Source organism: Syngnathus acus, chromosome 4 (genome assembly GCF_901709675.1).
Source record: "Syngnathus acus chromosome 4, fSynAcu1.2, whole genome shotgun sequence".
NCBI lineage: Eukaryota > Metazoa > Chordata > Actinopteri > Syngnathiformes > Syngnathidae > Syngnathus > Syngnathus acus.
Window position 1 is genome coordinate 9,421,056 of NC_051090.1, and position 25,944 is coordinate 9,446,999.

General features: G+C 47.6%; 1 protein-coding gene across 1 annotated transcript; it reads left to right on the forward strand.

Moving 5' to 3' along the window:
* The first annotated feature begins 5,369 nt into the window (after positions 1-5,369).
* On the forward strand, positions 5,370-25,592 carry sh3rf1 (SH3 domain containing ring finger 1). The gene is made up of 12 exons (XM_037250014.1): positions 5,370-5,710; positions 6,956-7,431; positions 17,856-18,131; positions 18,460-18,555; positions 18,782-19,081; positions 20,461-20,571; positions 21,703-21,830; positions 22,327-22,497; positions 22,790-23,076; positions 23,200-23,489; positions 23,618-23,949; positions 24,018-25,592. The coding sequence occupies exons 2-12, from the start codon at positions 7,063-7,065 to the stop codon at positions 24,184-24,186; spliced, it is 2,529 nt and encodes an 842-aa protein (XP_037105909.1). The 5' UTR covers positions 5,370-5,710; positions 6,956-7,062; the 3' UTR covers positions 24,187-25,592.
* The last annotated feature ends 352 nt before the right edge of the window (positions 25,593-25,944 follow it).

Consider the following 25,944-nt stretch of genomic DNA (forward strand, 5'->3'; position numbering starts at 1 on the left):
CTTTCTGTATAAAACACACAAGTCTGTTGTATTAGTGTATAAAATATTGATCTAAAATATCTTTACCAGAATTATAACTATGTGAATGTGTTAAAGAACTGGTTTACCTAGAAAAGTGAAAGCGTCATTACGTGGAGCTGTGTCATGTAGGTCACTCAGTTGACCGGTAGGTGTCGCCAGTATTTGTTCATACGCCTATTTCAGGAGGAAGTACTCATCAGTTTTCAGGTGTAATTATTCAGCCTTTGCATTTATTTTCAATTAAATGGTCATAATTATGATCCGTAAGTTTGTTCTTGGCGTAAAGTGCTTTTCCTTGAGGTAAGTGTTGTCAGCGTTGAAAGAAAAGGCGCGTTCATTCGCCCTGGAAGCCCTGGAAGTTGGCAGCCAAGACCACCTTGTTTCCCCTGGCTTGCGTGGGACTGTACGCGGTGGCTGCCGCCGGTGCCGTGACTCTGAGTTGGCTTTTGTAGCGGTGGGCCTCACGGCGGTAACGATCACGCTCCTCCTCCAAACTCTTGATGACAACGGCCAGGCCACGCGTAGGCTCGGCACTGCCGTCGATGTTGGATTTCCCACGGCCCAAGCCCAGCACCAGGTCTCGGTCTGAACCACACACAGCATGTCAGTCAACTCGATGATTACACAACACTTTTTTCAATATATATATTTTATATATATAAAAATTCTCCCATATTGCTGATGTACATTAAGAAGTTACCATTGGCCATGATCCTGTCCACTTTTTCCTGCAGTGCGCTCTTCTCTGCCTCCAAGAAGGTGAGCAGTCCCTCCAGTTTCTCATTGCGTCCTCTGGCCTCTGCCAGCTGCTCCCGAAGACGACTTTGCTCGCAAACCTCCTGACCGGTAGAAGATGTCGCACAGCACAAGAAAAAGGCAGGTTTATCAGGTCTGGTGTATATCCAGGAAAACATTTCGGTGGCTGGGGGATGTGCGTACGGGACCCTATAACATTCATGGTTTGTCTGCATTCTTGGACCGTGCACACCGTTGGACAATTTAGAGACTTGCATGTTTTGGGAATGTGCGAGGAGGCCAGAGGATATGCAAGCTCCACATGAATGCCTAAGCCCAGATTTGAACATTGAACCTCACCACTGTGAACTTCATTTACTGTCCACATATGCACAGCGCTGCCCATGAAGCAAAATAACATATAGACCCTCCAAACCATCACCTACTGCTTTTATTTTGCTAAGGTTCCCCTCCAAGTCCTGGATGACTTCCTGCTGACTCAAGATGACGTCCTTGGAGGCGGACAGCTTCCTGTAGGCCATGTTGAGCACACGCTCCTTCACCGCCACCATCTGAGCCACCGTGCCATCCTTTCGCGCCAGCTCCCGATGCGCCTCCTCGTTGCGGGAAGCCAGCTCGGCCGCCTCATTGCTCTGTGTCTGCCGCAACTCCTCCAGTTTCTCCTCCAGCGTCCGCTTGGCCTCCTGAGCCTCTGCCAACTGTGGCACACGCACGGTTCTAGAAATGCCCGGATGACACCCGTGGATGCCACTCGTTCGCTTACTTGTCTGGTGATGTCTTCGATGTGCCCGTGAGAGAAGTCCAGCTCCGATTTGAGTGTGAACACCTCTTCCTGTGGTTCAACCAGCCTACAAGTGGTCAAAATGACATCAACAGTAAACCCTGGACAAGGTGACAATCACCATTCACCTACCTGCAAAATCTCCCAAAAATATGACAACAAAATATGATTATGAAAATATGAGGATGACCCATACTTAATGAAACAACAAACCTTCCAGATAAATCTTCATCACCACCAAGATGGGGCAGTCTTACATCAACAGTCTGTGTAGACTGGTCGACCAAATAAATTCTGATGTTTTTATCACCTGAACGCAAAAAAACAAGTTATAGATGTTCTATGCGCAGAAGATAAAGAATAGATGCTGGTGAGTATTGTCATTTGTCTTTCTACATGTGTTGCTTCACTGTGTGTGTACAAATATCCATTACTGAAACACAGCAACATTGATGCTAATTTTATTAGCCAGTCTATTTTGCATGGTAGTAGATTTAGTTGTCAATGCCATATGGTAACATCTGACCTGTACGATGGTCGCCCGAGTCCAGTTGACGAGCCAGCACTGTCCTGTACGGTGGCTCAGATGAGACATATGTGTGATAGTATCGTTCAGGCTTCCCCGCTGACAGCTTAGCATCGCGAAGGCTAGCTGTGGTATGCACCAGATCGCTGCAAGCCATACAGAAAATCCACTTGAGGGTTATTTATTTAGTGTTCAACATTTTTTTCATTAATCTATAATACCATTCTTTTTTCTACGACAATCCGAACAATAAAATGTTCAGTGTCTGTCCCTGTACTGATAACTTTGACAAGGCTAACAACCTAATGAGATGATGAAGATCAACAAGCGTCTCACGTGAAGAGTTTAGCAACCAGTGGCAGAGTGTCAATTCCAAAATGGTGTCGGTAGCCCAGCTGGTCCAGACGCTTCCTGAGGTGGCTACTGGTCTTGTCAATGCTGCTATCCATGGTTCTGATCCGAAACCATAGGCTTGTTGAAACTATTTCCACTTCATAGCTGTCCTGTAAATGGTGACCAAAGGATGTCACTCCCAAACACATAGGCGCAAAGACATGCTCTTTATGACTAACATCAAAGTTTCAAACACTGAAGTCACCACACATCAAATTGCACCTTTTGGCTAATGTGTTTCTAATACTGCACTGTAAATTTCCCAAATGTTTCTCATAAATCAAAACTATTTAAACCCCTAAAACGTGTGCGGGTTAGAAACTAGTTTAATCCCTTCAAAAGTTTCAATTGTATTGCCTTTTAATCCCCTAAAAGGGTGCTGGTTAAAGTGGGAATATTTTAATATATTAAATTCCCCTGACAGTTGCGAAGATTAAAATTCTCTGAGTTTGGGGAACACATTTGACACATTCAATATGGCGAACGCGCTGACGTACCGTAGGAATGCACGGATGCGAATCGATCACGTGGCTCACACGTCACTCGCTATCCTGATGTGCCGCTCGCTTTAGACGCCAGGGGGCCACGTTGAGTTTATTTTGATTTGACCTCTCCGATGTAATAAATCCAAAGCACGTTAAGAGCCAAAGGTCTTATTTGATATAAAAGTAAAAAGCGTTACTTTCATCCTTTTATTTTAAATGTAACTTCTCTGTGAATTTTTGGTTTCACTTTTAATCACAAATGGAATGCCAACTGCATAACAGCATGAAAATATAGCTGCTGGCTGTCCTCTATTCTCATTTATGTCAGTGTATAAAAAATCCTGTGACATTCCATTACGAATCAATGATTAGAAAAGATTATTTAAGGGGACGTAATGTACACACTGACAGCAGAGGCCATTTGGGAGCCAAACGTTTTTCAGGCCTCGCCGCTGTAATACAATTGCATTTTTGCCGACTCAGCAAGTCATAATTCAGTCTAAATGCGGATCGCGGGCTATGCACAATGTGCACTAAATTAACTCCTTGGCGCTTTGTTTTTTGGTGTGACATTATTATAGGCTGCCTTTGGCATCCCAGCCCAGTCTTATCTGTTTCATTAGCAGCCAGCTTTTTACACTTTGGCTGCCCCTGACTTTGTGGGGGGGAGCAGTGCTTTGTTTTTTCTCAACTGGAAAGGTGAAATAAGCAAGGAAGTCAAAGAGACGGCTTGGCGGATGTTGGGGTTGAAATTAATCTGGCTCGTTTCCCATAAGACCTTTCGTTCTCTTCCCCCGGGGAGGGCAGATATATGCACGCAACCACCATTAGCCAGCAATCGGCCCTTTGTTGCCTCGGGCTGGCTTATTAAATCTTATTGAAAAGTCTAATCTTGATAGCGTCATAAGCTTTTGGTCCTGATGGAGTAAAGCTCAAAGTTGTTCTTTGATCGTTAATAAATGCACACTTGTCGAGCAGCATTACCAACAAAGGCTCTGTAATCACTTGTTTGCTTTTCTTAGAGTTCCAGAAATATCACAGATTTGAAAGCACAGTTAGCAGGGGAATTAATAGCAGCAGTGCGCCACATGTAGGACATTTCTGCACACTAGTAGAACATCTTTGGCGTACTAGTAAGACAACATGACAGCTAATCGTTGTGGGGACAAAATAGTAGATGGGCCTTGAGCTGGAAATCAAGGATGGTGAATAATTTTCCAAATGCTCAAGTAAGTGACAGTGCGTGGAGGTCAAGCAGTAAAAAAAAAAAAAAACAGCATAACGGTGGGGGCCATTGTCTGAGCGAAAGTACAAGGAGGGGAATGCATTGTGGCAATATGAGCCGGAGGATGGGGAGGCGAGGGTGGGGGACTCCTGCCAGCTCCCATGAGATCACATGTGACGGTGGAACGCAACCTCCTTATAAATCTGTCGCTTTATTGCGCCTTTTCTCCTCCCTCTTGCGCAATATCTTCCAAACAGGATCAAAATAAATGTTTATTGTCTGGTGTGCTGCATAACCCCGATGGAATTTTGACACTTAGCAGGCGAGCAATCACACTCAACGCTCACATTTTAAATTATATATATATATTTTCAGTTTTTCCTGAAGGGGAAATGTATAAAGCAGTGGGACAGTTTTATAGTTTGGAAAAACATCCAAGAACTAGATAAGCCTGGGTTGTATTTTCATAAAGAGTGAGGACCAAGAGTCAGAATAATCTCGTCCAAAAGGACTTTGCTTTACCGTTAATGGTGTCTCACACGTCGTATTTTGCAGTCTGTGCCCTGTCAAATGTGTTTTGAAAAATGCAGACACAATAATTACATTAGCCTTGTCTGCATTTTTTTTAAAATGGCTTTTATTACAGTATTTGTACTAGTAAGTCTGAATTTCGAGTTGCAGCTGGTGTAGTAAGATGAAACAAAATAAAAAATAAAGTTTGTTCTCCTTCTGACAAAGAAATCAATTCAGCACTATTTTCAGGCATTCTGTGGAAAAGATGACAGATTAGAATAAAAAGTGGAGTTTAACCACATTACACAAAACACAATTACATAAAAATATAATAATATAAATACTAGCATGTGCGTTTTAAGCGATTAAATGGAATTAAAAACAAGTTGACACATGGTGGCATGATTTAGCTCACGCCCTTTTGACAAAGCTTCGACGCCCGCTTCGGGTGTGCCTCGGAAATAAGAACACTCGTGCATCGAACGTAAAATACCCTCATTTTAAAAGAGGATCGTGAATTGTGTGTTTAATTTGGGAAAAAAGATAAAGAAACAGCAAATTAAAGAGTCTTCTCAACAGCATTTTCGTTGGATACGCTTCATCGTGCGTGCCCCCTCCGACAAGAAGTTGAAATTCTCAGTGTCTTTGAACGCCACACAACTCCCTCCCTTCCCAGTGTTTGCAGGTCCAACAGAACAGAACAAGCGAGTAGCATGGCGGTCCGTTGACGCGCTCCGACTTGTCGTCGCTCGCCTCCTCTCCTCATCTTCGTCTAACAAAAACTGCATCAACAAATACTTGGAAACGCCATACATCGGATTAAAACCCCCACCCGACATAACAGAACTCCATTTTCGATTTTTCATAATAGGTGGGGGGGAGGCTAGTAGTGTTAGTAGTAGTAGTAGTAGTAGTAGTAGTAGTACTGTAGTAGTAGTAGCGGGGAAGCTTGCTAACTAGTAAAGCTAGCCACAACTGGTCGAAGAGGGACACGAGCGGTAAACGAAGAGGTAAGTAAAGTGTGTTCATTTGCTTGTATTTTCTGTGATTTCCATCTAGTTCGCCACATTTCGAGTGCTTTAAAACTTAGTAACGCAACTAAGTTACCGCTAGCTGCGGAAATGTAGTTTTCCTTTACTCATAGCAATATTGCCCAATTCATTTTGAACGTTTGGGAAAGGATAAAACAGCAAATTCAACCAACAAAAGAGTTCAGATCTGAGGGATTTTAAAAAAAAATCCATATTGTTATAGTGAGTTAATTAAAAATGACTGGTGCAAAGTATTCTATTAGGCTAACAATATTGTGTTGCATGTGTATGACATGTAATTGCTGCATATATATATATATATATATATATATATATATATATATATATATATATATATATATGTGTGTGTGTGTAAGCAGAACTTAATTTACGTTTACACTTTGCTTTTTAATGAATATAATTAATTAAAATAATTAATAATGCTGTACGTGTCCTTCTACCTTGTTGTGCAAAGTTTCATGCTATTGCCTAGGACATGCAGTGAACTTGCTGTGGAGATGAGATGCAAACTGAAATATCCTCTGGTGATGTCACATTGCATTGGGCTGACTACAGTACACCAGTTGGATCCTACAAACTAGCACGACGCGGCCAATCACGTCAAATGGCGGAGTAATATGAGAGAAACAATTTTTTGCGTATTTCCTGCAAGGTGTAATTGTGTCTCAATCCGGCCATGGGAGTAATGTGCCAGATTGCAGGTCGCAGGTGCGTTTATCCGCTTTGCGGCAAATTAGATTAAACGTGAACTTTAAGCACCTCTGAGTTAATCATCAATCCTATAAGTTGAGGTTTTAAACACCCTTTTCTACTCCTGTGTATCAATTCATGGGTTTTCTTCTTCGTTTGAGGTGGATTTTTCAACCACGTGGAGCCACTGAGAGCCATTCCTTCTTGTTTTTACAAAACAAAAGAAATGCAATCAAAGTATTATTACATATTCAGGGTCTAGGATGCCTCATCATAGAACTTTTTTTTTAAATCCAGGAAATTTTTAAGTATGAAATTGGATATGCAGAAGGGTCGCAAAGAACAAAAAGTTATGTTTGATTTGAGTCTGACTTGAGATGAGACTATGATCAAATTCCAAACGATAATATGTGCGCCAATATACTTGAGCCATATGTGATTGTTATGCACGTGTCCCGTGACCTGATTCTCGATTCTGTTGACTAATCTGCTCGTGTTGACCCTCTTTTGCAGCTCATGCCCAGGCCGTGGCCCTAACCAAGGAATGGCAGCGACGTGACACGGGTGGAGCGAGCGTCATGTTTTTCTGCTGAAGCCACCGGGGCCGAGCGCTCGCAAGCATGGATGAGTCGGTGCTGTTGGACCTGCTGGAGTGCCCCGTGTGCCTGGAGCGTCTGGACGCGTCGGCCAAGGTTCTGCCCTGTCAGCACACCTTCTGCCGACGCTGCCTGCAGGGCATCGTGGGTTCCCGAGGCGAGCTGCGCTGCCCGGAGTGCCGCACGCTGGTGGAGTGCGCCGTGGACGAGCTGCCCAGCAACATCCTGCTAGTGCGCCTCCTAGATGGGATCAAGCAGAGGCCGCGCAGACCCGCACCCACCAACGGCACCGCCGGAGCAGCGGCGCGGGCGCACGGCAGCGGATCTCGGAACGACCAGGGCGCCCCTGGACCCCAACCCCAGCGGGGACTGGCCAAGAGCACTCTTGTCCGGGTAAGTCTTCAATGCATCGCATACTGTGTCTTAATTGCTTCATTTTGCATTTGTTACACTTTTTGTTTGTTTTAACCCTCAAATCTTGGCTTGCAATGCAAAAAAAATGACCTAACGACAAGTGCTAACACAAGTTGGGGCCTTTTCGGACCATTAAGTGCTGCATCCACCCAATCCAGAGTTTGGTGAAACTATCTTGAGGCAAAGCAGCAGACGTGGGTGCGGCTGCCTTATCTGTCCGCTCCTGCTGACTGTCAATAATAAATTCAACACGCCTGCGGTTAGACTTGTGATTGGATGAGCGAGTCCGCAGCAGGGAGTGGAGCGAGGTAGCATGAATAGAGGTTAAACATTGACTTTCTGCTCGTGTGGACAACAGATTTTTCGGTGTTTTTGACATTTGGGGCTTTTTTTTTTTTTTTTGCTGCGGCCATTTTCTGCAAATCATTATACATTCATAATAATATTCATCCCAGCGCCGATATGCGACTTGAAGGCAGAAGCGCAAAGCGCACGACCACCGCGCTGCCCCCTGAGCTGAAACAATACAGCAGAAATCCGCACGGATTAAAAGCAGCATGTTGCATTACCGCCGCTAATCTTTGCCGCAGATTAACTGCGACCAGAGTGAAATGGAAAGCAGCTGGTTGACTAACGGACGTGATTGGGATCAGTTAATAATTTAACACACACGTTTTACCGCCTTCTGCTCCAGCCAGCAGTTTTCCGATAACGAGATTTCGCACTTTTTTTATTTCCTTCTGTTAGTCTTGAGCACTGGAGGTCCATTCGTCAATATTCAATTACATGTGGTCAATATTAGATTTTAGATTGATCTCATGTCCTTCATCTATTTTGATAGGATTCATTAAAACATTAGTAAACTGCTGCTGGGGAACGCCGTGACATTTCTGAGTACTTTTTTATGTTGAAACTCGTTTAGCGTGTCAATCAACTGATCATCGTATGTTGACATCTAAATCCATGTTTGACACTAATGACTCCAGTTGTCGTGTCTTTGCAATTCCTGGAGAATTCCCCGAAAAAAACAAAAAGGCCAAATATTTGAATGGCCCCTTGTTGTGACCTGCACCAAAAAGGGAGGATAGGCTTGATGAAAAGATGTCAAGGCCCTGTGTAAAATCATCAGAATGTCAACAGGCCGATAATGGATCGCCCCGGCCCGAGATCAGAGGCCCTCCTGTAAATTGCTACTGGGCGACCTGCCTCGCTGGCTACAGTATCGCTCTATTCATTCGTGCTCCTTTCAAAGCTTGTTTGGGCTTTGGGGAATTTCCCTTGGCTCTGGAAAGCCCGGTCTCAGCGGACCTCTCTTCGGCTTTCAGGCCGTGTTGACATTTGACACGTTCCGGTCCGGGTCAAACAAACGCCCGTGCGACTTTGTCTGATGATGCCGCTTGTTTGATGAATTGCGACAGGAAGGAAGTTTGAGTTTCGCTCTCGTGAAAATTGTTTCTTGTGCGTCGCGAGGCGGGCGTTCCGCTAATGACAGACCAAAGCCCGGCTGTGCAGGTGTAAGGTCTTCGCGACATGAAAGGGTCTGGATCAAAGCCGGTGCCGATTGGCCGCTCTGATCCCCCGACCGCCCCGCCTTGGGCCCTTGAGCGCTTCACTAACCTCGCTCAACATTCTTAGCTTCACCTCTTCATTGTTGGATGGCCCAAAATGTCCATCTGGAAGCAGCTCATTTTGGGTGTCCTGCCCCACCTCCGATTTTTGTTTGGCTGAGAGCCGCCCGACGGGTGCACAACAGGGTTTTGTCTCGGGCCCCTTTCTCATCTTACCGCTTAGTGGAATGACTGGTAACAGAAGTCGATGGGTGTTAAGTTGTGGCGTCGTGACCAAAGGGGACAAATGTTTAGTGCGGCAGCGGCTCAGCGTTGCCCCCCACCCCCTTAACAGCATCTCCGGGGCTGCGGCAGTTGTTTGACACTCTTTTCTGGCATTTGCTTTGACTTAGTTGTTTGAGCGGGTGGTCCGCTGGAACCCTTCAGTTTGATGACTCACATCCCACGGTGCGCGGTAACAAGGATGTTTTGACTTCCCCTTGCCCTCATTTGCCTCGTATAACTTTTTTTTGTCTTTTGTTTTTTGCCAGCGTAGATTGAGAACAGACGGCCGGCCGAGCAATGCAAAGAGCCATTGGGTGCTGTCTGGGAGTCAAAGATCCGGGTTCAAGAGTCATTGTAGTCAGGGGGGAGGGTCTGTGTGTGTGTGGGGGAGATTTGCGTGGATGTCTTCACTTATTATGGTGGAGTGGCAAATTGAGGCTTTACTCGCATAGTGGAAACAACAGTTTGCCGCTTGGGCTTACAAACGCGACCACAAAGACTTCCTCGTTCCCACCAGCTGAATATTAGGAGAAAGGATTTATTGATTAATTCTAAACAGATTCCGACTGGTTTCCCCTCGACACGGCGTACGTAAATCGTTTACGCGAGGCTGATGGCGCTCATCATGGGTGTTCCGGCTGCACACGTTCACGGCATCGGCCGCAGCTGCTCGAGATGTTCTACGCTGTCAAAATAGTGATGGACGACCTTCTTGTGTTTCCGTCATCGTTAAAAAGAAAAAAGTTGACTTGACCCGCGGCAGAGGGAGGTTGTTACTTTTTCCACCGTGTTCTCAACGTGAACACGTGGAGCCTCTTAAGTCACTTGTCGCTGCTCTTTGCCCGCTGACGGGAAACAGGAAAATATTTTGTCGGCGGGACGTCACCGTCTCGTGTAATGAAAGCCTTTAACAAACAGTTTGTTTTTCTTCATCAAGGCCTCTCATAGGCACATCAAACAAACGGGACGCAGGACGGTGGATTTTGTTTCCCTGTTATTTTTTGTCATTCATTTTGTCGTCGATTTATACTGCGGGCAAAAAAGAATGTTTGTGTTTTCTTATGCGGAGGTTCTCATTAAAATTCCCGCACGCCTCCCTCATCTGAGGTCGGTGATTCACGCCGGCCCGCTTTGATGACGTCAGGCTGTTGTCGAAGCCGCTCCTCGTGGCCGGCCGGCTGACCCCCGTCCGTGTGACACAAGCCCATCATTATACCGTCACGCCGCGCCACAAAGCTGGCAAGCCGCACCGTGGAAGCTTTCCATCGCTCGGATGTTTTCCCCAAAGGCCTTCGGCCACCCCATTTGTGAATTTTTGCAATGATGTCACGGCAGTTATGTAGCTCATGCCGCTATCGCTATTCCCCTTGGAAACACGAGCCAGATCGGATTTTACGATTACAAATGGTGCCACGGTGACCTGAAGTGAACTTTCCCTGTTGCGTACCAGGCAGTACCTGTTACCAGTCATCCTGTTTATAAGAGTAAAATTGGGTTGTTGGGTTGGTGCTACTTTTCTTCACCCACACAAAGATACGTCATTGAATTGTTTAGCATTCGGGAATAGCTCCCAACATACCGTGAATAATGAACACATGTTGCATATCACCTCCTGACACGATACTCTTAAGGCGGCCGAGCCGGCAGTCCATCATACGCAGCCGAGCTCATTCGTCATCGCCATAAATCCCGTCTGTGTTTTGGAAAACATGCGAGGAGTGAGCGGGCGAGCGGCTGCTTATGCTGTGGGTAATTACCGTCCTCGCCATGTCGGGGTTTACGTAATTCCCAAGGAGAGGTTCAAAAGAGCAAATCATGTGATTGCACCCTGGCGGAGGGAAACGCGACTCCCCCCGGTGTGGACTTTGTGTTTCCCCTTTGTCTTGTCTGTTTCCCTTTCAAGACACAACTCGGAAGGACTTTATTTTTTTTGTTCCGTCCCACCTTAACCTCTTTTTTCTCAAACAGAAGGAGATGGCGTGCGTTAGCGTGAGCGTCTCTGAGGAATTCCATGAGTAGTTGCAGGTCATCCCAACCCCCTCCCCTCATTCCCCCACCCCCATAAACGTGTCTAATCCTGTCCGGCACATCCGTCTTCTGTACAACTTCAAGCTGGAGATTATTTGTATTGTGCCGTCATTGTGTTTGGTAGAAAGAAGCAACGTCACTCTTTGCCTGATGAGCAAACGCCATTTGTAAAGATGCTCGGGGTCTTTTACGATAAGCTACGCTCTCGTGTCGTGCGGCGACACGCTTCTGCACCTGAAAGCCTTTGGGCCGAGTCATGTTTTTTTTTTTTTTGTTGTCTCCTCGCAAGAATGTTCATCTTGACGACAAACTCTTTGCCCGTCATTTTCCCGTTCGTCTCGGCCTTTGATAAAGCCGTTGTCACACGCTGCGGGTTAACTCTGGGTGGTCCGCCGACCAAACCGCCGACCGCTCCAGTCACCCTCCCCCGTTTTGCTTGGTCTCATCTCTTGCAAGTCTGTCAGCATGACTGTGCCAGTGGAAGCAGTCATTAGCCCACTCACCACATTCCAATCGCACCTGGAGGCTCCCACAAAATACTTTTGTCGTCCAGCAGAAGAGGGCAAACACTTACGGAACTTGTCACTTCTTTCAAGCATGTAGGATTGAGATTTTAAGTTTTTTTAAATAATCAAATATTTTGGTCATACGTGCTTGCCTAGTGATTTACTGTTGACTGATTGTTATAAGGCAAAGATAACAAGATTTTGTTGAAAACACAATTGGACAAAAATGTGTTTAAAAAAATCAACTGACCAATACGGAAAAAAATCAGACAACACAGGTCCCTAAAAAGGAAATCTGCCAAAAAATAAAATAAAAGCAATCTGACTAAAATGACAAGCCTGACCAAAATCGGCCAATATTTTGATGGAAATAGTTATTTATAGAATACATATTGGTACATTTTTTTTTTTATCCCAGATATTGGCATCGTCTTCAAAAAATTCACATTAATTAGGCCCTAAAAGCGTCACTCTGTCAGACTACGACACGTTCTGACTTGTATACATTTTGTCTTCTGTAGCCAGCACACGCCGTCGTAAAGCGAGCGCCACATCTTCGGTGGGGTTTTCGCCTGCAACTATTTTGTCAGCTGCCGGACACTCTAACTTTTCATTGTGCGGCTGCCCTATTCCCCAAGAGCCCCAATAGTACCTGCCCGGCCCATGAGGACAACTTTGACCTTTCACCCTTTGTTGTGATTGGTGGAGCGGCCGTGATCAAGCACGGGCTGTTTGGCTGCTGGCATGTTAAGTGTTTTGTTCCCGTCCCCGGGGCCAAATAATGATTTGTGGAGAGTTTTGTTTTCAGTTGTTTGACCTGCGACCCCCGCAGCTATTACCGGCTCTGAATGCATCTTTGATACGCTCCTGCTGGTTGCCTCAGGCTCACCTTGAGTGATGCGCCCTTTCAGACCGCCCATAAAATAAGTGAAACTCTGAACATTAGCAACATGAAAGTTGATAGCCTTGTCTATCATGAGTAGAGCCACAAAAAATGCCTGTAGCAGCCATCGAAGGATTTAATTACATAGATGAACACGATTTTGAGCGTCTGCTTTTAGCTACGGCTCTGTCGCCAATAGGTGTGATTAATTCTGGAGAACCCGAGGAGCGCTGACAAGAGTCGCGCTCAAGGCGGTCGGCCATTATCACCCCCTTGTGCGCAAACACCCTGCCACCACTCCAGGAATACGCTCCGGCTGTTTGCGTCCCTTCCTAAGCACGTCTGATTATCTGGAAGTGCACTTTGAGCCCATTTGTCTCGTACAAACACTAATGCGGTCCTGACGCGACCAAATGGCCGTCGTGTTTGCTTTAATAAGTTGCGGGCGAAACACAGGTGTGTATTCCGTGCAGCTTTTATCCATCTGAGTAGTTCCTCCGTATAACCTTGGCAGAAGAATCCCGTGATGTCCGTGAACTTGAAGGCGAGCCAGCGGCTCCATGCTACATCTGGACTCGGTCCAGGTCGGAATGAACAAACAGACTGGCGCTTTGTTTACAAAAGTGGAAATTTGGAGAGAGAGAAAAATGCGCCTTCTCGCGGCCATGTTTGTTTCTCGGACCCCTTGCCAATTCTCTGTCAATATCTTTTGTTTGTTGGCCCTTTCCAGGCCCGTACAAATACGAGCCTACCCAAGCAAAGTTCTTCACTTGCCAGCGGCCCAGGAAGTGAACAGGTACCAGTCAGGACAGGAACCGAGCATAAGTGGAAGGCAACATAACGGCCCTGTAGAGTCCACTCCCTTGACTTCCGCCCTCCTAATGGAAGTCGTCAGAGCGGGGCAGGTGGCTCCTGCTGAATGACTCCGTGGAAACAAAAGAGCCAACAGTGCTCGCTTTTAGCCGCGCGGCGGCCAAGAAAGCGAGGAAACGCTTAGTATTCAGCTGCTATTGACTGGCCGCTGCGTTCACTGTTACTGTGACATTTGCGCACCAAAAGCCTCTCTGTAGCTTGGATACGAGTTTGCTTCTTATGTGCAACTCGTCTCTTGGTACTAATCCACCAAATTCAATCTGATCTGATTGGGGCCTGAAATAATGGCCCCTTTGTAAGATCAGAGGTTTCAACAATCTTATTGCTTCATCATGCCCACCCAAGTCTAACACTTTGGTTCTGTCTGGCGAGGCCAAACAGCCGTGTGTCATTTGTTTGCCATTAATGAAGGTTTGGGTTAAAGGTCATGATCCAGTAGCATGTGTCCTCTTGTTGTGAGAGTGTAACATCGATAGTTTGACTCATGACCTCATGACTCAAAACTGCTCAACGTAAATATTTTTTGTCGTGACGCAAGTTTAGGATGGCACGCCACGCTGTCTCTCATCTTTGCCGGCAGCATTGTAGCTTGCTAGCCTCCACTGCTGCTTTGTGCACCCTCCATACTGCCGGGCCCCCGCGGAGGCGGTCCTTAAAGCTCACTGGACTGTATGAACTGGCACGCGGTGAAAGACTTTTGCTCTCTCGGCCTTAAGTCAGAAAAGCAAAGCGGGCCGTCCGCTGGCCCACCCAGAACATCCTTTGCCCTCCCGGGTAAAGTACCCCACTTGGGCTTAGACAAAGTGCTGCGCCAGTCTTGCTTTTGTGTAAAAAATGTACATCCCAGCAATAAACCCACATGAGAACCGCATGTGTGTGTGTGTGAGACATCCCATAAAGCCAGCCGTATTAGCTCCCTGCTAAAACACTTTTCCTTTGCTCGCCTCAGCTATAGCTTAGCAGCCGGACTCGCCAGAAGAATGTTATTATAATACTTGGTGCTTCCAAGCGTCTCTTTGTAGACACAAAATCTCAATGTAATTCCTGCTTTTACACATGGCAACCTTATGGGGCCAGGTAGCCGACTCCGGGAACGGATGGCTTTGATCATCAACCCGCTTCCAGGTTCTCATGAGCGAGCTCCATCTGAACTTGAGCGGCAGGTCAGGACCCGGCAGTAAAACCGAAGCGGGCCAAGGTCAGCGGGCGGTTAGAGCGGCAATGCCCTTTGTGACCGGCAGGGTGAAAATCTGTAAAGTCGTCTCGTTTCGAATGGAAGGTTGGACTTGCGTCTCTTGAAGTGCTACAACAAGAATTTCCTTTCCAGCGCTTGTTGAAATCCTCCCGTTCTTGTCGTGCGATCCATCTGGCTCGCAGGCAGCGCCTTCTTGAGCGAGCGAGCGCATTCGTGCCTGCAGTAGATGGCGAGCCTCATTTGCCGTGTGGTGAGTGGCAACAAACAACAGCGCGGGGAAATTGTTGTACAGCAAAGTACTCGGCCAAGCTCGAATGGCTCATTGCAACTTCCTCCCCACTAGATCAATTAGTCCCACAACACTGAAGCTGAGCTCAGCCTTTTATGCTTTTGGCTTGTTTGCTTCCACTGCAGAAAAAAATTTAAAACTGTATTTCCCTCGTACTGCGGACCAACCTCTGAGTTGCTAATAATGCTATTAGTATTAAAGGAGACAAATTACAGTGGCACCTTAATTTTGGTCTTTCCCCCCTTTGCTTTTCCTTCAAAAATCCTTATCACATGACAAATACATTTTGTGACAAGCTTGTTACTTAATTTGCTCTTCCGACAATCCTAAACGCTAACCCCACCCAAAAATTGTTTCCATGGAAACAGGCGGTAGACGACGTTCTATTTTCAGCAATTTCACATTTGGCCCCTGGTGCGGTTGTATCATCTCACCTCAAAGTTTTCTTTCCAGACTTTTCTTTCTATTTTAATAAACCTGATACCCCGCCTTCCTTTGTCTGCCCGCATGCTTCCGTCCACGGCCCAGTTCCTGCGTTTTACACAAAGAAGCCCTCAGGATGCAAAGGCGGAATGGCAGGGCGCTGAAAGGAGCCCCGCTGTACAACGGTCATTAAAAAAAAAAACGCCATTAGGAATCAATTTCATGCAGCGCTAATGGAGTCAAGATGCCCCCCTCACCCCCCACCCCCTCCTTGTCTCGTGGGCGGCTGCAATTGTTGGGCGGCAAATGACCTGCTAATGAACAACAAATGTCCCGACAAATGACCACCTGGCCGATATCTTGGCGGACGTTTGGGCTAGCGCTCAGGCGGTCACCTGCGGAGCTGCACAGGCGAGAACGTAGACACGGTGGGGGTCGAGATTTCTGTCTACTTTGGCCAGACCCCGACTGCTGACGTTGCAAACGTGGCTATAAAAATATGGTGGATGCGTGGACTGTGCAGCACATCTCTTGTAGGCAATCTAGTGACTCTGGAGGAAGCTGCGAAATCCCTTTGGCACACTCTTGTAATTGCATTAGCCACGATAGAGGCGTGATTGTGCACAACAGCTGAGCAGTGTCAAGTCTCCGTCCGAACAGACAAGCCTTTGATTATTAGAAATCTCTCTGCGCCGCTTCCAAAACCAAAAGTATATTTTTAAAGCCCGTGTTCCTCAGCTGACTGTGTGGAAATGGCGGTTATTTTTGGATTGCGCCGCACTGAACATTTCCTGTGTGGACAAGCGCAGCAGCGATGCGCTCTGTTTTGGGACCGTGGGCCAATGAGACCAAGCGTGTCTTTAGCGGGTGTCCTTCCCTGTGCTGGCATTGGAATAGATGACATCACCTGGAAAAGGAAACTCGTTGCATTTTTACACAAGACATGCCCCAAATGAGAGTAGCAAATGGCGTCTCATGTGGCCATTGTAGCCAATCAAGCGGACACATTTGTGGCCATTATGTAACCGCAGAGTCCTTCAATCTCGGTCACGGTTATTTCTTATTTACCGTGTCCTCACATCTCATCGCCTTTGTCATTTGCTCCTGCTTTATTATTTGCATTTTCATCACAGTCCTGAGACCCCCCCTCCCATCCCCTGAAAGGAGGCCCAGTTTCAGTACAAAATGTAGGGGGACTGCCCCCGCCTCCCCTCACGGTTCCTGCTCCCGGCAAGGCAATCGGCGAGGCCTCATTGGTTGTGTGCTTCGGTGTGTGTGATTGTGTGCAGCGGGCTAACGTCAGAGTGGCTCACCATCACAGCTCGTTGTGTACTCCGTCCGCTCTCCCCGGCGCCTCCCGACGCTTCATTAGCCTCCAGCGAGACCATCCAGTCTCCTCCCCAAACTCTGTTTACCCCTTCGCTTCACAAAGTGTTTGGGATTCACATCACTGGCACCGATGTCCAGCAATCAGCGGGATAAATGGTTGTTGTGTGTGTGGATGTGGGGGGGGGCTTGGTTGGAGCTGAAGCCTTCCTTCGAGACACCCCTCCTCACGCTGAATGGAGAACATTGATGTTTCTCCGGCCTGCTACCCCCCAACTGGCCTGGCCCTCTTTCCTTGGATTGTCATCCCCTGAATGGCCCTTTCAGGGCTTTGGAGGCTAAGATATAAAACCTCCTTCGGGGGAGGGGGGTGTTAAAGGGACTGGACTTCTGAAAGTCTTAGTCGGACACGAATGTTTGTCCTTGACAGACTTTGGAACGTCGGTTCTTGAGCGATGTTCTGTTTTTGGGGGGAAATAAGAATCTTTCAATATGGTTTGCTTTAGTCTGAAAATGTGTGGGGTACCTTCCAAAAATGTGTTTCAGCAATGATTTTTTTTTTTTATTCACCACACAAAGCCAAGTTCAGAGAAAGGAAAATATTCTTTCCATCTTTGCCTAAGATATCCTGGATTTATCTTGTAATGTTTTTCAGCATGCGTCTGTTTTATAAAGCTTAACTTTTGAACCTTGTTCCCACATGTTCATGTCTCAGAGAATCCCCACAGAAATTTACAGCTGGACTGTTTTTGTTTGTTTATTTGTTGAGAAATCCATCGATGGTGTTTTACTCAGGCCAGAGCAATCAACATATTCCTTTGGCCCCATTTTTCGACATCCTGGTAGCAAAGAACTATGTAGGATTGAGTTGAGGTGTTTCATTTAGACAAAAGTAATGCTTTGCTGTCATATTGTGGCACGTGTTGGCAATTATATTACCATAGAAATCTATTTAGAGTGGCGTTAATCCGTCAAGTCATGTCTGTCACGTAGTCTACCAAGTAAAGTTGTGTCCTAAATTCATGGTGGCTCCACATTGTGATTTCAGGCCATCCCACAGCTGCCGTGCGCCAAAGCGCTCTACAACTACGACGGCAAGGAGCCGGGCGACCTCAAGTTCAGCAAGGGCGACGTCATCATCCTGCGCCGGCAGGTGGACGAGAACTGGTACCATGGCGAGATGGGCGGCGTGCACGGCTTCTTCCCAACCAACTTTGTGCAAGTCATCAAGCCGCTGCCGCAGCCGCCGCCACAGTGCAAGGCGCTCTACGACTTTGAGCTCAAGGACAAAGAGGCCGATAAGGACTGCCTGCCGTTCGCCAAGGTATCCAAAGACTTAATTGCGTGTGTTTTTCTTTGGGATGAAGCACCCTAAAGAAATGCATGGTAATTCCATTTTGTCTGGCTTCTTGATGAACGGCTGTAATTAGGCGAGGCGGGACCGAAATAAAACGAGTGCATATATAGCGAGAGCTGAAGACAGCAGTTTAGCTCAGCCTTTAGCTATGTCGCATCTCCATCTTTGAAGTGAAAATATAACAGCAGACAACTGTGCCAGATCGTCTAATACGAGCAAAACTAAAATAAAATTAATATAAAAAAAAACTCTTCAGAATCAAGTAACACATTTTCATATTCATGTTGTTCTCCAGGACGATATTCTCACTGTCATCCGCCGCGTGGACGAAAACTGGGCAGAGGGAATGCTGGGAGATAAAATTGGGATTTTCCCCATCTCATACGTGGAGGTAAGAAAAACAGGATGCAGCAGAATTAATACTCGTGGAGATCCAGGTCACCGCGTAGGTGGCTTCCTGTTCAAACACTTATTTTTAGAATTATTTTTTGACAGTTTGAGGTGGCGAGCTCAGAAATAGCAGCACACGGAGCTATTAAAAGAATTCTGTCCGATTGTTGGTATGCGAGCGCCTCACGAAACCCCGCCCACCATTTCCATTTTCTCCTGCCTGCTAGTTCAACTCTGCCGCCCGGCAGCTCATCGAGTTGGACAAGCCCTCCGACCACAACGGCGAGTCGGGCGAGGGGGCCTCCTCGGGGCCCCAGAACAATGGCGGCCATCGGGACAAGAAGAATAGCAAGAAGCGACATTCCTTCACCTCTCTCACCATGTCCCACAAACCTGTGCTGGCTCCGCCCCCGCAACGCCACTCTATGGAGATCAGCGGCCCGGTACTCATCAGCTCCAGCAATCCCACTGCCGCCGCCCGCATTGGCGAGATCAGTGGTGGGCTCTCCTGCAGCGCACCTTCACAGGTAACGACGCACCTCTGCCACCATAATTGGATATTTGTATCGTTATTTCCTGTAATGAAAGTGTCAAAGTGCTACTTTTGTCCAAATGAACCTGTTAACACAGTTCCTTGGTGCCAAGATGCCACAAGATGGCAGCAAAGTAATTGGCCTGAGCATGACATTTTTTTTTTAATTAATCTGCCCCATGTCACATCCCCCCGCAACGCGTTTAAGAAATCTGGTTTAGTATTTCGTGCCGATATGACGAATCCAGGCCAAAACATGATAAATGACATAATGCAAACAACGCTCCATCCGAGGATTCAAGCAATGCGTGGCTGCATGACTCCACTCGCCCGTGCAAAGCGTCCTCGGGCCCCCTCCGGGTCCCCGCGGAGCGCGCCAGACATGACAGCAGCTGCTTTATGGTCGGCAGCTGCCGGAGGTTTTGGACGTGGTTAGACACGCTCGCAGACGTGCCAATTTGTCTGAGGCCGCCTGCGCTGTGAATAGACCCAAGTAAGGCGGCCGGTGTCAGTTAAGGTGTTTAAAGAGCACTAAAATAATAAAGAGGAGCTGAGGAATGCGCTAATCGTTCTCTGAGTTGCAGTGAGAAAAACCCAAAACATAAACAACCCAAACGGTGTGAGAAAATAGCCATTTTGAGCAAATTCAAGAACTTCCTTGATGAGCGTCCAATGTGCTGCGGAATGTTACCTGATGCAGTTCTCAAGTCTTAAAATACCCCACCTCCACCTTACTGATCCTTCCAGCAGGCAGACAAAGGACAACAAAGGTTGGCTACTGTCGCCCAGGGGAGGATTTTATTTTTTTGAGCCAACACGCCCGCCATCACTTCTTTTCCTCACAGTGCCGTGCTTAACGCTATCAAGCAAAATCACATCAAGTCTGGCAGGACAATGACTTGTCGAGACATTTTCGAGACGGCGGCTTCAGTTGGAGGTTCACCTTAAGAGGCGTCCCAGCCGGCCCGGTGCACTCATGCGTGGGGAGAGCGAGCCGGCAAGCCAGCGAGCGAGCGAGCGCGCAGGCCTCAGGGAGATATTGTGCCAGCGACACTGGGGCCTTGTTACCACGACACCGCCGTGCTCTCACGCGCGCGGCCGGCCAATCGGCTGTCACGCGTGTCACCTGATCTCGGTCAGCCAATCCCAAGAGTTGCGCTCGCCACCTCGGCGAGGAGCAAGCTCACACAATGTGACGCCCACGGTGAAAAAGTGTCTTCTGTCATTACGCTCTACATTGTATCAGGAGAGCACAAAGTGTGTCCTAGACGCCACATCCTCCACTTTGCCAAGTTGTCCAATATTTGTTAACACTACCTGTGGTGGAATTTTACCGTCATGTTTGTCGAGCCCCATTTCTCCTGTGTTTGAAAGGTACACATTTGCACAACCGGACTGATTGTGACTCCGCCCCCGAGCAGTCCCGTCACCACAGCAACGGTCTTCACGTTTCCTTCGGACACCTGCTACGCACCCATTCCGCTGGTAGGTGCAGACTCTGACAAAGTGTGTCCACGAACATTGCAAAGCCATATCGAGAATTACGAAATTGTGATTTTGAATTGCCTATATGCAAATAGTTGTCTCTGGAGTGCCTGCCCAATATTGAAGTAAATCTTTCGTGTTCACTGTTATATAAGAGTGGAAGCCAGGACTTGCTCTTCCTTCTCAACGACAATTATGGGCTCTGAGGGGCTGGTGAGCGATGTCTGCCACCTAGTGTTAAATACTGTTACTACAACTCAACACCGCTCGCGAAACATCTTCAAAAATGAATTGAGGGCAAATCCAGGGGCGGGATGCCAGTTGCCCGTCCCAGCTTTAGCTGTTCGCAAAATCAACCCCTTTCTACAAATTTAGCCTGAGAAAAAAAAGGGGCAATAATAGCTCTCGGCCGACACAAAAGCACACACAAACTTCCTCTGCGTGTGTGTGTGTACACGCTGGCGTGGCGAGTTAGTGAATGAGCAGGAATGCGCACACAAAAGGTGGAGCTCTCCGCTTGGCTTGGGAACCCTACGTGATGTTTTTGTACAGATGATTCCTGTAGCCCGCTGGCGGCCTAATTATCTCAGGTTCAGCGTCGCCAGTCGACCGTAACACGCTCGCACCCTCGTGCACATACCGCTGGGGGCGAGGAGGTCTCACGGTTGCTCGGTTTGTTGACTTCTAAACAGGTTGTCAGCGACCTCACCGTGGTGGAGCTGCATCAGCTAGGCAGCCGCGCGGCATGTGGAGACAATTAAAGGGTAAAAGGGGGATTTTGCCATCGTTGCAAGCGCCAAGAAGAGTCAGAGTTGATCCGAGTTTGTCATTTCATATGGTCCGCGTTAAAGTCTGGGACCGCTTCTACAGCTGCGCCGTCTCTTAGCAACAAACAAACAAGCAAGAAAATGGAAGGCAAAGTGGAGGTCAGCTGGACTTGCTTTGTCACTCCTACACAAACTGGGCTCCAAATGTTTTCCACTGACGGCCAGTCCATTTGGTTATTCTTCACATTATGGTTATGAAACATGCTCAAAGCAAGCCAAGCTCAAGCCCAGGCCGGTTTCCGCAGAACATCCTGCGATCGATCATCATCATTACCTTTACGCTCCTCTCTTATCATTTCGGCAGGACGCTCTCCCACCACCGCCACCTCCTCCGCCGCAGTCGTCCACCGGAGGCGCTGGTTACTCGCCGGTGGCGGGGCAAAGACCCTCCCCTAGCGTCAATGATCAAGGCAGCAGACAAAGACCCACAGTGTGAGTTGGGAAAACCGTCAGGACGCCTTCAAAAGCAGCCACCTGTTTTCATCCGTCTCGGGGGGTAGCCATTTTGTCACTTGCTACAACTGACTTGCCCTTTGAAAGAATGTCTCAAGGACTTTGTGCACATGCTTAATACCAGCGGTGATGCGTTGAGGTTCTGTGAGTTAGCCTTGACTTGCAAAGCACACCCCAAGGCAGCAGGCACACTCATGCTGCACCTATTTAGAATGAGATGCCCCTAGGCCTGCCTGGTCTCCCGCCTCCATCTGTGTCCGCTTTTGCACACACGTCCCGGGTTTCCCAGGGTTCTCATGCTGACAAGTTACAGCATCCCAGCTGTGACTCCTCACCGGCCCCAATAGAGACATGACCCACAAATTCCGGGTCACACGTTTCTCGCGCAGGGTCCGCTGCATTGTGAGCAAAGACAAACTTCCTGTGCTTGCTTCTTATGGGGCGTGTCTTTGATATGTTTGCTTTGCGGCTGCAGATATGTGGCCATGTTCCCCTATGCCCCCCGCAAGGAGGACGAGCTGGAGCTCAGGAAGGGTGAGATGTTCCTGGTGCTGGAGCGCTGTCAAGACGGCTGGTTCAAGGGCACGTCCATGCACACCGGCAAGATCGGAGTGTTCCCGGGAAACTACATGAGTCCAGTCAGCAGGTAGGTCGCACTAAAACAGGTTGTGTGTTTTTTTTGTGGAGAAATGTTTGATGCACAGTGGGAGCTTTAAAGTGGGAGGCAATGCATCCAAAATGTTGATTTGGGCGCCATCTTGTGGCAATATAGCATCAACTCTTCAGGCTCTGTCCTAATTTAGGTTTACAGTCAATCTGTCTTTCGATAAAACAACCATTTAGCTTACTGCTAACAAATGACTGAGATCCTATTCAGTCTTGTGTGCCGTGTCACACTTGTAACGTAACCTACGCCCCCCCCCCCCTCAACATTTTAGGACTGCGTCGGGGAGCAACCAGTCCAAAGTACCCATGAGCCTGTGCACGCAGGCGGGCAGAGGGATCACCATCGTCAGCCCCTCGTCGGGCCACCACGTAGCCATTGTGGCGGGCCCGGACTCTGGCAAACATCCTTCTGCCGTGAACTCCGTCACCTCCGCCGCCACTGCTCAGTCGGCAGTGCCGGTGACAGCAGCTCAGACGGCCACTGGCCAGCAGCCCAAAGTGCCGCTTAACGTCAACTCGCAGATGACGGTGAATCAGGCTCGCAACGCCGTCAGGACGGGTAGGTCCAACGGGACTGTAGGTCTCAACCACAAGCCTGAAAGATGGAGAACTTCACATTTTATTACCAAATGTGGCTCAAACCAACTCTATTGTTTTTTGCATTCGGTAATTGTGTTTTCAGCCGCATGCCACGGTCAGGACCGGCCCACCACAGCCGTCCCAGCCATCCAGTCCGCGCCAGCCGGAACCTACCTCCCACACCTCACTGCGTGTTCCCAGCCCTCCCCCGGCCCCGCTCAGGGCTGCGCCCGGGCGTCGGTGGCACTTGGGTGCGCCGCCGCCTCCCTCACCCCGCCCAATGTCAGCGCTGCCTCCCTGGACGGTGACACCTTGAGGCCTGTGCCCGTCCTCGCCGGGAACGCTTCTGCTCTCAGTGCCGCCCTTGCATGCCGCCTGGACAAGGACATCAAGGTAGGCAACATTTTTTTTGCCTCCTTTTTGGGGAAATGCAACATCCAAAGATTTTCTATTTTTGGCTGTGTGTGAACGCCACAAAGTTTTTAACGTCGCCTTCCAATGGTGTTTTGTTGTTGCCACAGAGGGAAAAGAAAAGTCTTCTAAAGCTGCTGTCCAACAAGAAGAAGTCTCGTCAGTCGCCACCTTCCTCCCCCACACTGGAGTCGGAGCAGGCCGCCGCCGGAGAGTCGGGCCAAGGCGCCTCGGGTCCAGAGGCCTCCCTTCCCTCCGGCTCGGATGCCGACGCCGCCATCGCCGCCTCTCCGTCTCCATCCTCCGCTTCCTCGTCGGAGCCCGCCTCTCATCGGAGGACCGCCGCTTTGGACGGAGGCGCTCCTATCGCGCCTCCTCCTCGCCAGCCATGCTCCTCGCTGTCATCGCTGCAGCATGACGCGCGGCCCATCGTCTGTGAGAGGTAGACTGCATATTCCTTCAAGCTGAATCTTCTCAATCACATTTGTTTTTGTTTTGCATCTGAATCAGGTACAGGGTGGTGGTTTCGTACCCGCCGCAGAGTGACGCCGAACTGGAGCTGAAGGAGGGCGACGTGGTGTTCGTGCACCGCAAGCGCGAGGATGGCTGGTTCAAAGGCACTCTGCAGCGCAACGGCAGGACAGGACTCTTTCCTGGAAGCTTCGTGGACAGCATCTAAGCCTCTCCCTGCACACAATCCTTTTTTTATTTTTTTTATTTATACCCTTAAATGTGTGCCTTGTACTGTGTATCACTTTATTGTACATAAGGACACAAACAGGATTTAGTTCCGGACAATTAGTTAATATAGATATGTTACCTTTTTTAAATTATTTCAACAAAAACTGGTCTTTTTTTTTCTTTTTCCAAGTGGTTCAAAGGGTTAAACTGGCACGTGTCCTCTCTTTTTTTTTTAAACGAGCGAGGCAGTGCATGTGCATCTCAGTAAACTCGAACATGACGCAATGTGGCATTTATTTCACGAGATGAATTTAAAAAGTGAAAGTCATTAATTACACCGAAAATTCTTTTCTAATCTTGATTGACAGACTGAGCGGGATGCAACTTGTATACGGCCCGCCTTGAGACTTGGAAAAACAAATCAAGCCTCAACGGAACTGCTTGTAAATTCATCCGAAGTTCGCTTTCCTACCGTCGTGTTGGACGAGCTGTGCTGCTAATCAAACGCACCCCGACGTAGCGCTGCTGCATCAGAGTGACTCAACATTTCTGTTGCAGTAACCTCACACTCCTTAATGTGACGCCGCCACCACGACACAACAGAACATTTGTCTCGCTTTTGTGAACATGCTGGAAGTTTTTCTAATATATATGTTGAGAGAGAGAAAGAATTGTTTTGATTGATCCCATTTTGATCGTATTTTTTTTACCTACTTGAAGTACCGTAAGATTTATTTTGCAACCCGAGAGATTTATTTGTGTTTTTTTAGTAAAATGAACTACACTCAGCAGTTAGCATTAGCAAATATTTGTTGTCCATTTTAGCTGTGCACTATTTCTGTTTGTCTTTATAATACAGTGAAACCCTGCATTTTCCTGGTTGGACTTTAGCAACTTTATGCCTCCCCCTGATAGGAAAACATTTGCTGGACCTTTTTTAGTGTGAACAAAGTGAACCACTGTGATGATTTTGTAATTCACTTTCTTGCTGAAGGCTTCCTTGCAATATGACACAAATTGTTTTCCAAGCAGCCCTTTTTTATTTTATAAGGGACTAACAAGGCCACAGAGACGTAATATTACAAGGAAAAAATATAGACAAAATTCATATGTTGTAGTCTTAATACTTTGGCTTAGCTGCACACATTCAGATCCAGAATAAATTAGGCTGGCAATTCAATCTTTTTCTACGTTTTTGAGGACGACAAAACAATTTCACAATTCTCCTGCTAAGCACTTGATACACTGTATATTTGTTGGTGTTTTAGTTGGTTCGGGGGGGGGCTTTACTTTCACTGTCTGAAATTGAAATCATTTATGCTCTCTTGTGAAATTCAGAAATATTTGAGGGAATTGCACATTTTTAAGAGGCAGTTTAACAATAAAAGCTAATGGTTACCATGAGTGTGTTTGCACACGCCGTCTTGATATGATTGGGAAAACTGGGAGAACACTGACGAGAAGTGACAGGCGAGACACAAACACACGACCCTTCTGGAAAGTGGGGGTTACCATGGAGACAACTTATGCCTACCACAGCGACAGTCAGCGCTGCTTGCCTTGTTGGATCTTAACCTTTTCAGCTTTTTCATGACCATTTGCAGATATTGTGACATTGGTTTTAATTTGTATAGCAATCCAGATAAATGGATTGCGTTAGCATAGAAGTACGTTTATGCATTCTGACACGCGAATGTTTAATGCACCTGCACACAAATCACCAAATCAGTGACAACTGGCCACACTCAAACTAGGG

Excerpts from the sequence above, each read along its gene's own strand:
- sh3rf1 (XM_037250014.1), top strand. The coding sequence starts at position 7,063 with ATGGATGAGTCGGTGCTGTTGGACCTGCTGGAGTGCCCCGTGTGCCTG. Across the intron at positions 18,556-18,781 it reads TCCCCATCTCATACGTGGAG|TTCAACTCTGCCGCCCGGCA; the intron begins GTAAGAAAAACA and ends CCTGCCTGCTAG. Across the intron at positions 19,082-20,460 it reads CCTGCAGCGCACCTTCACAG|GTACACATTTGCACAACCGG; the intron begins GTAACGACGCAC and ends TGTGTTTGAAAG.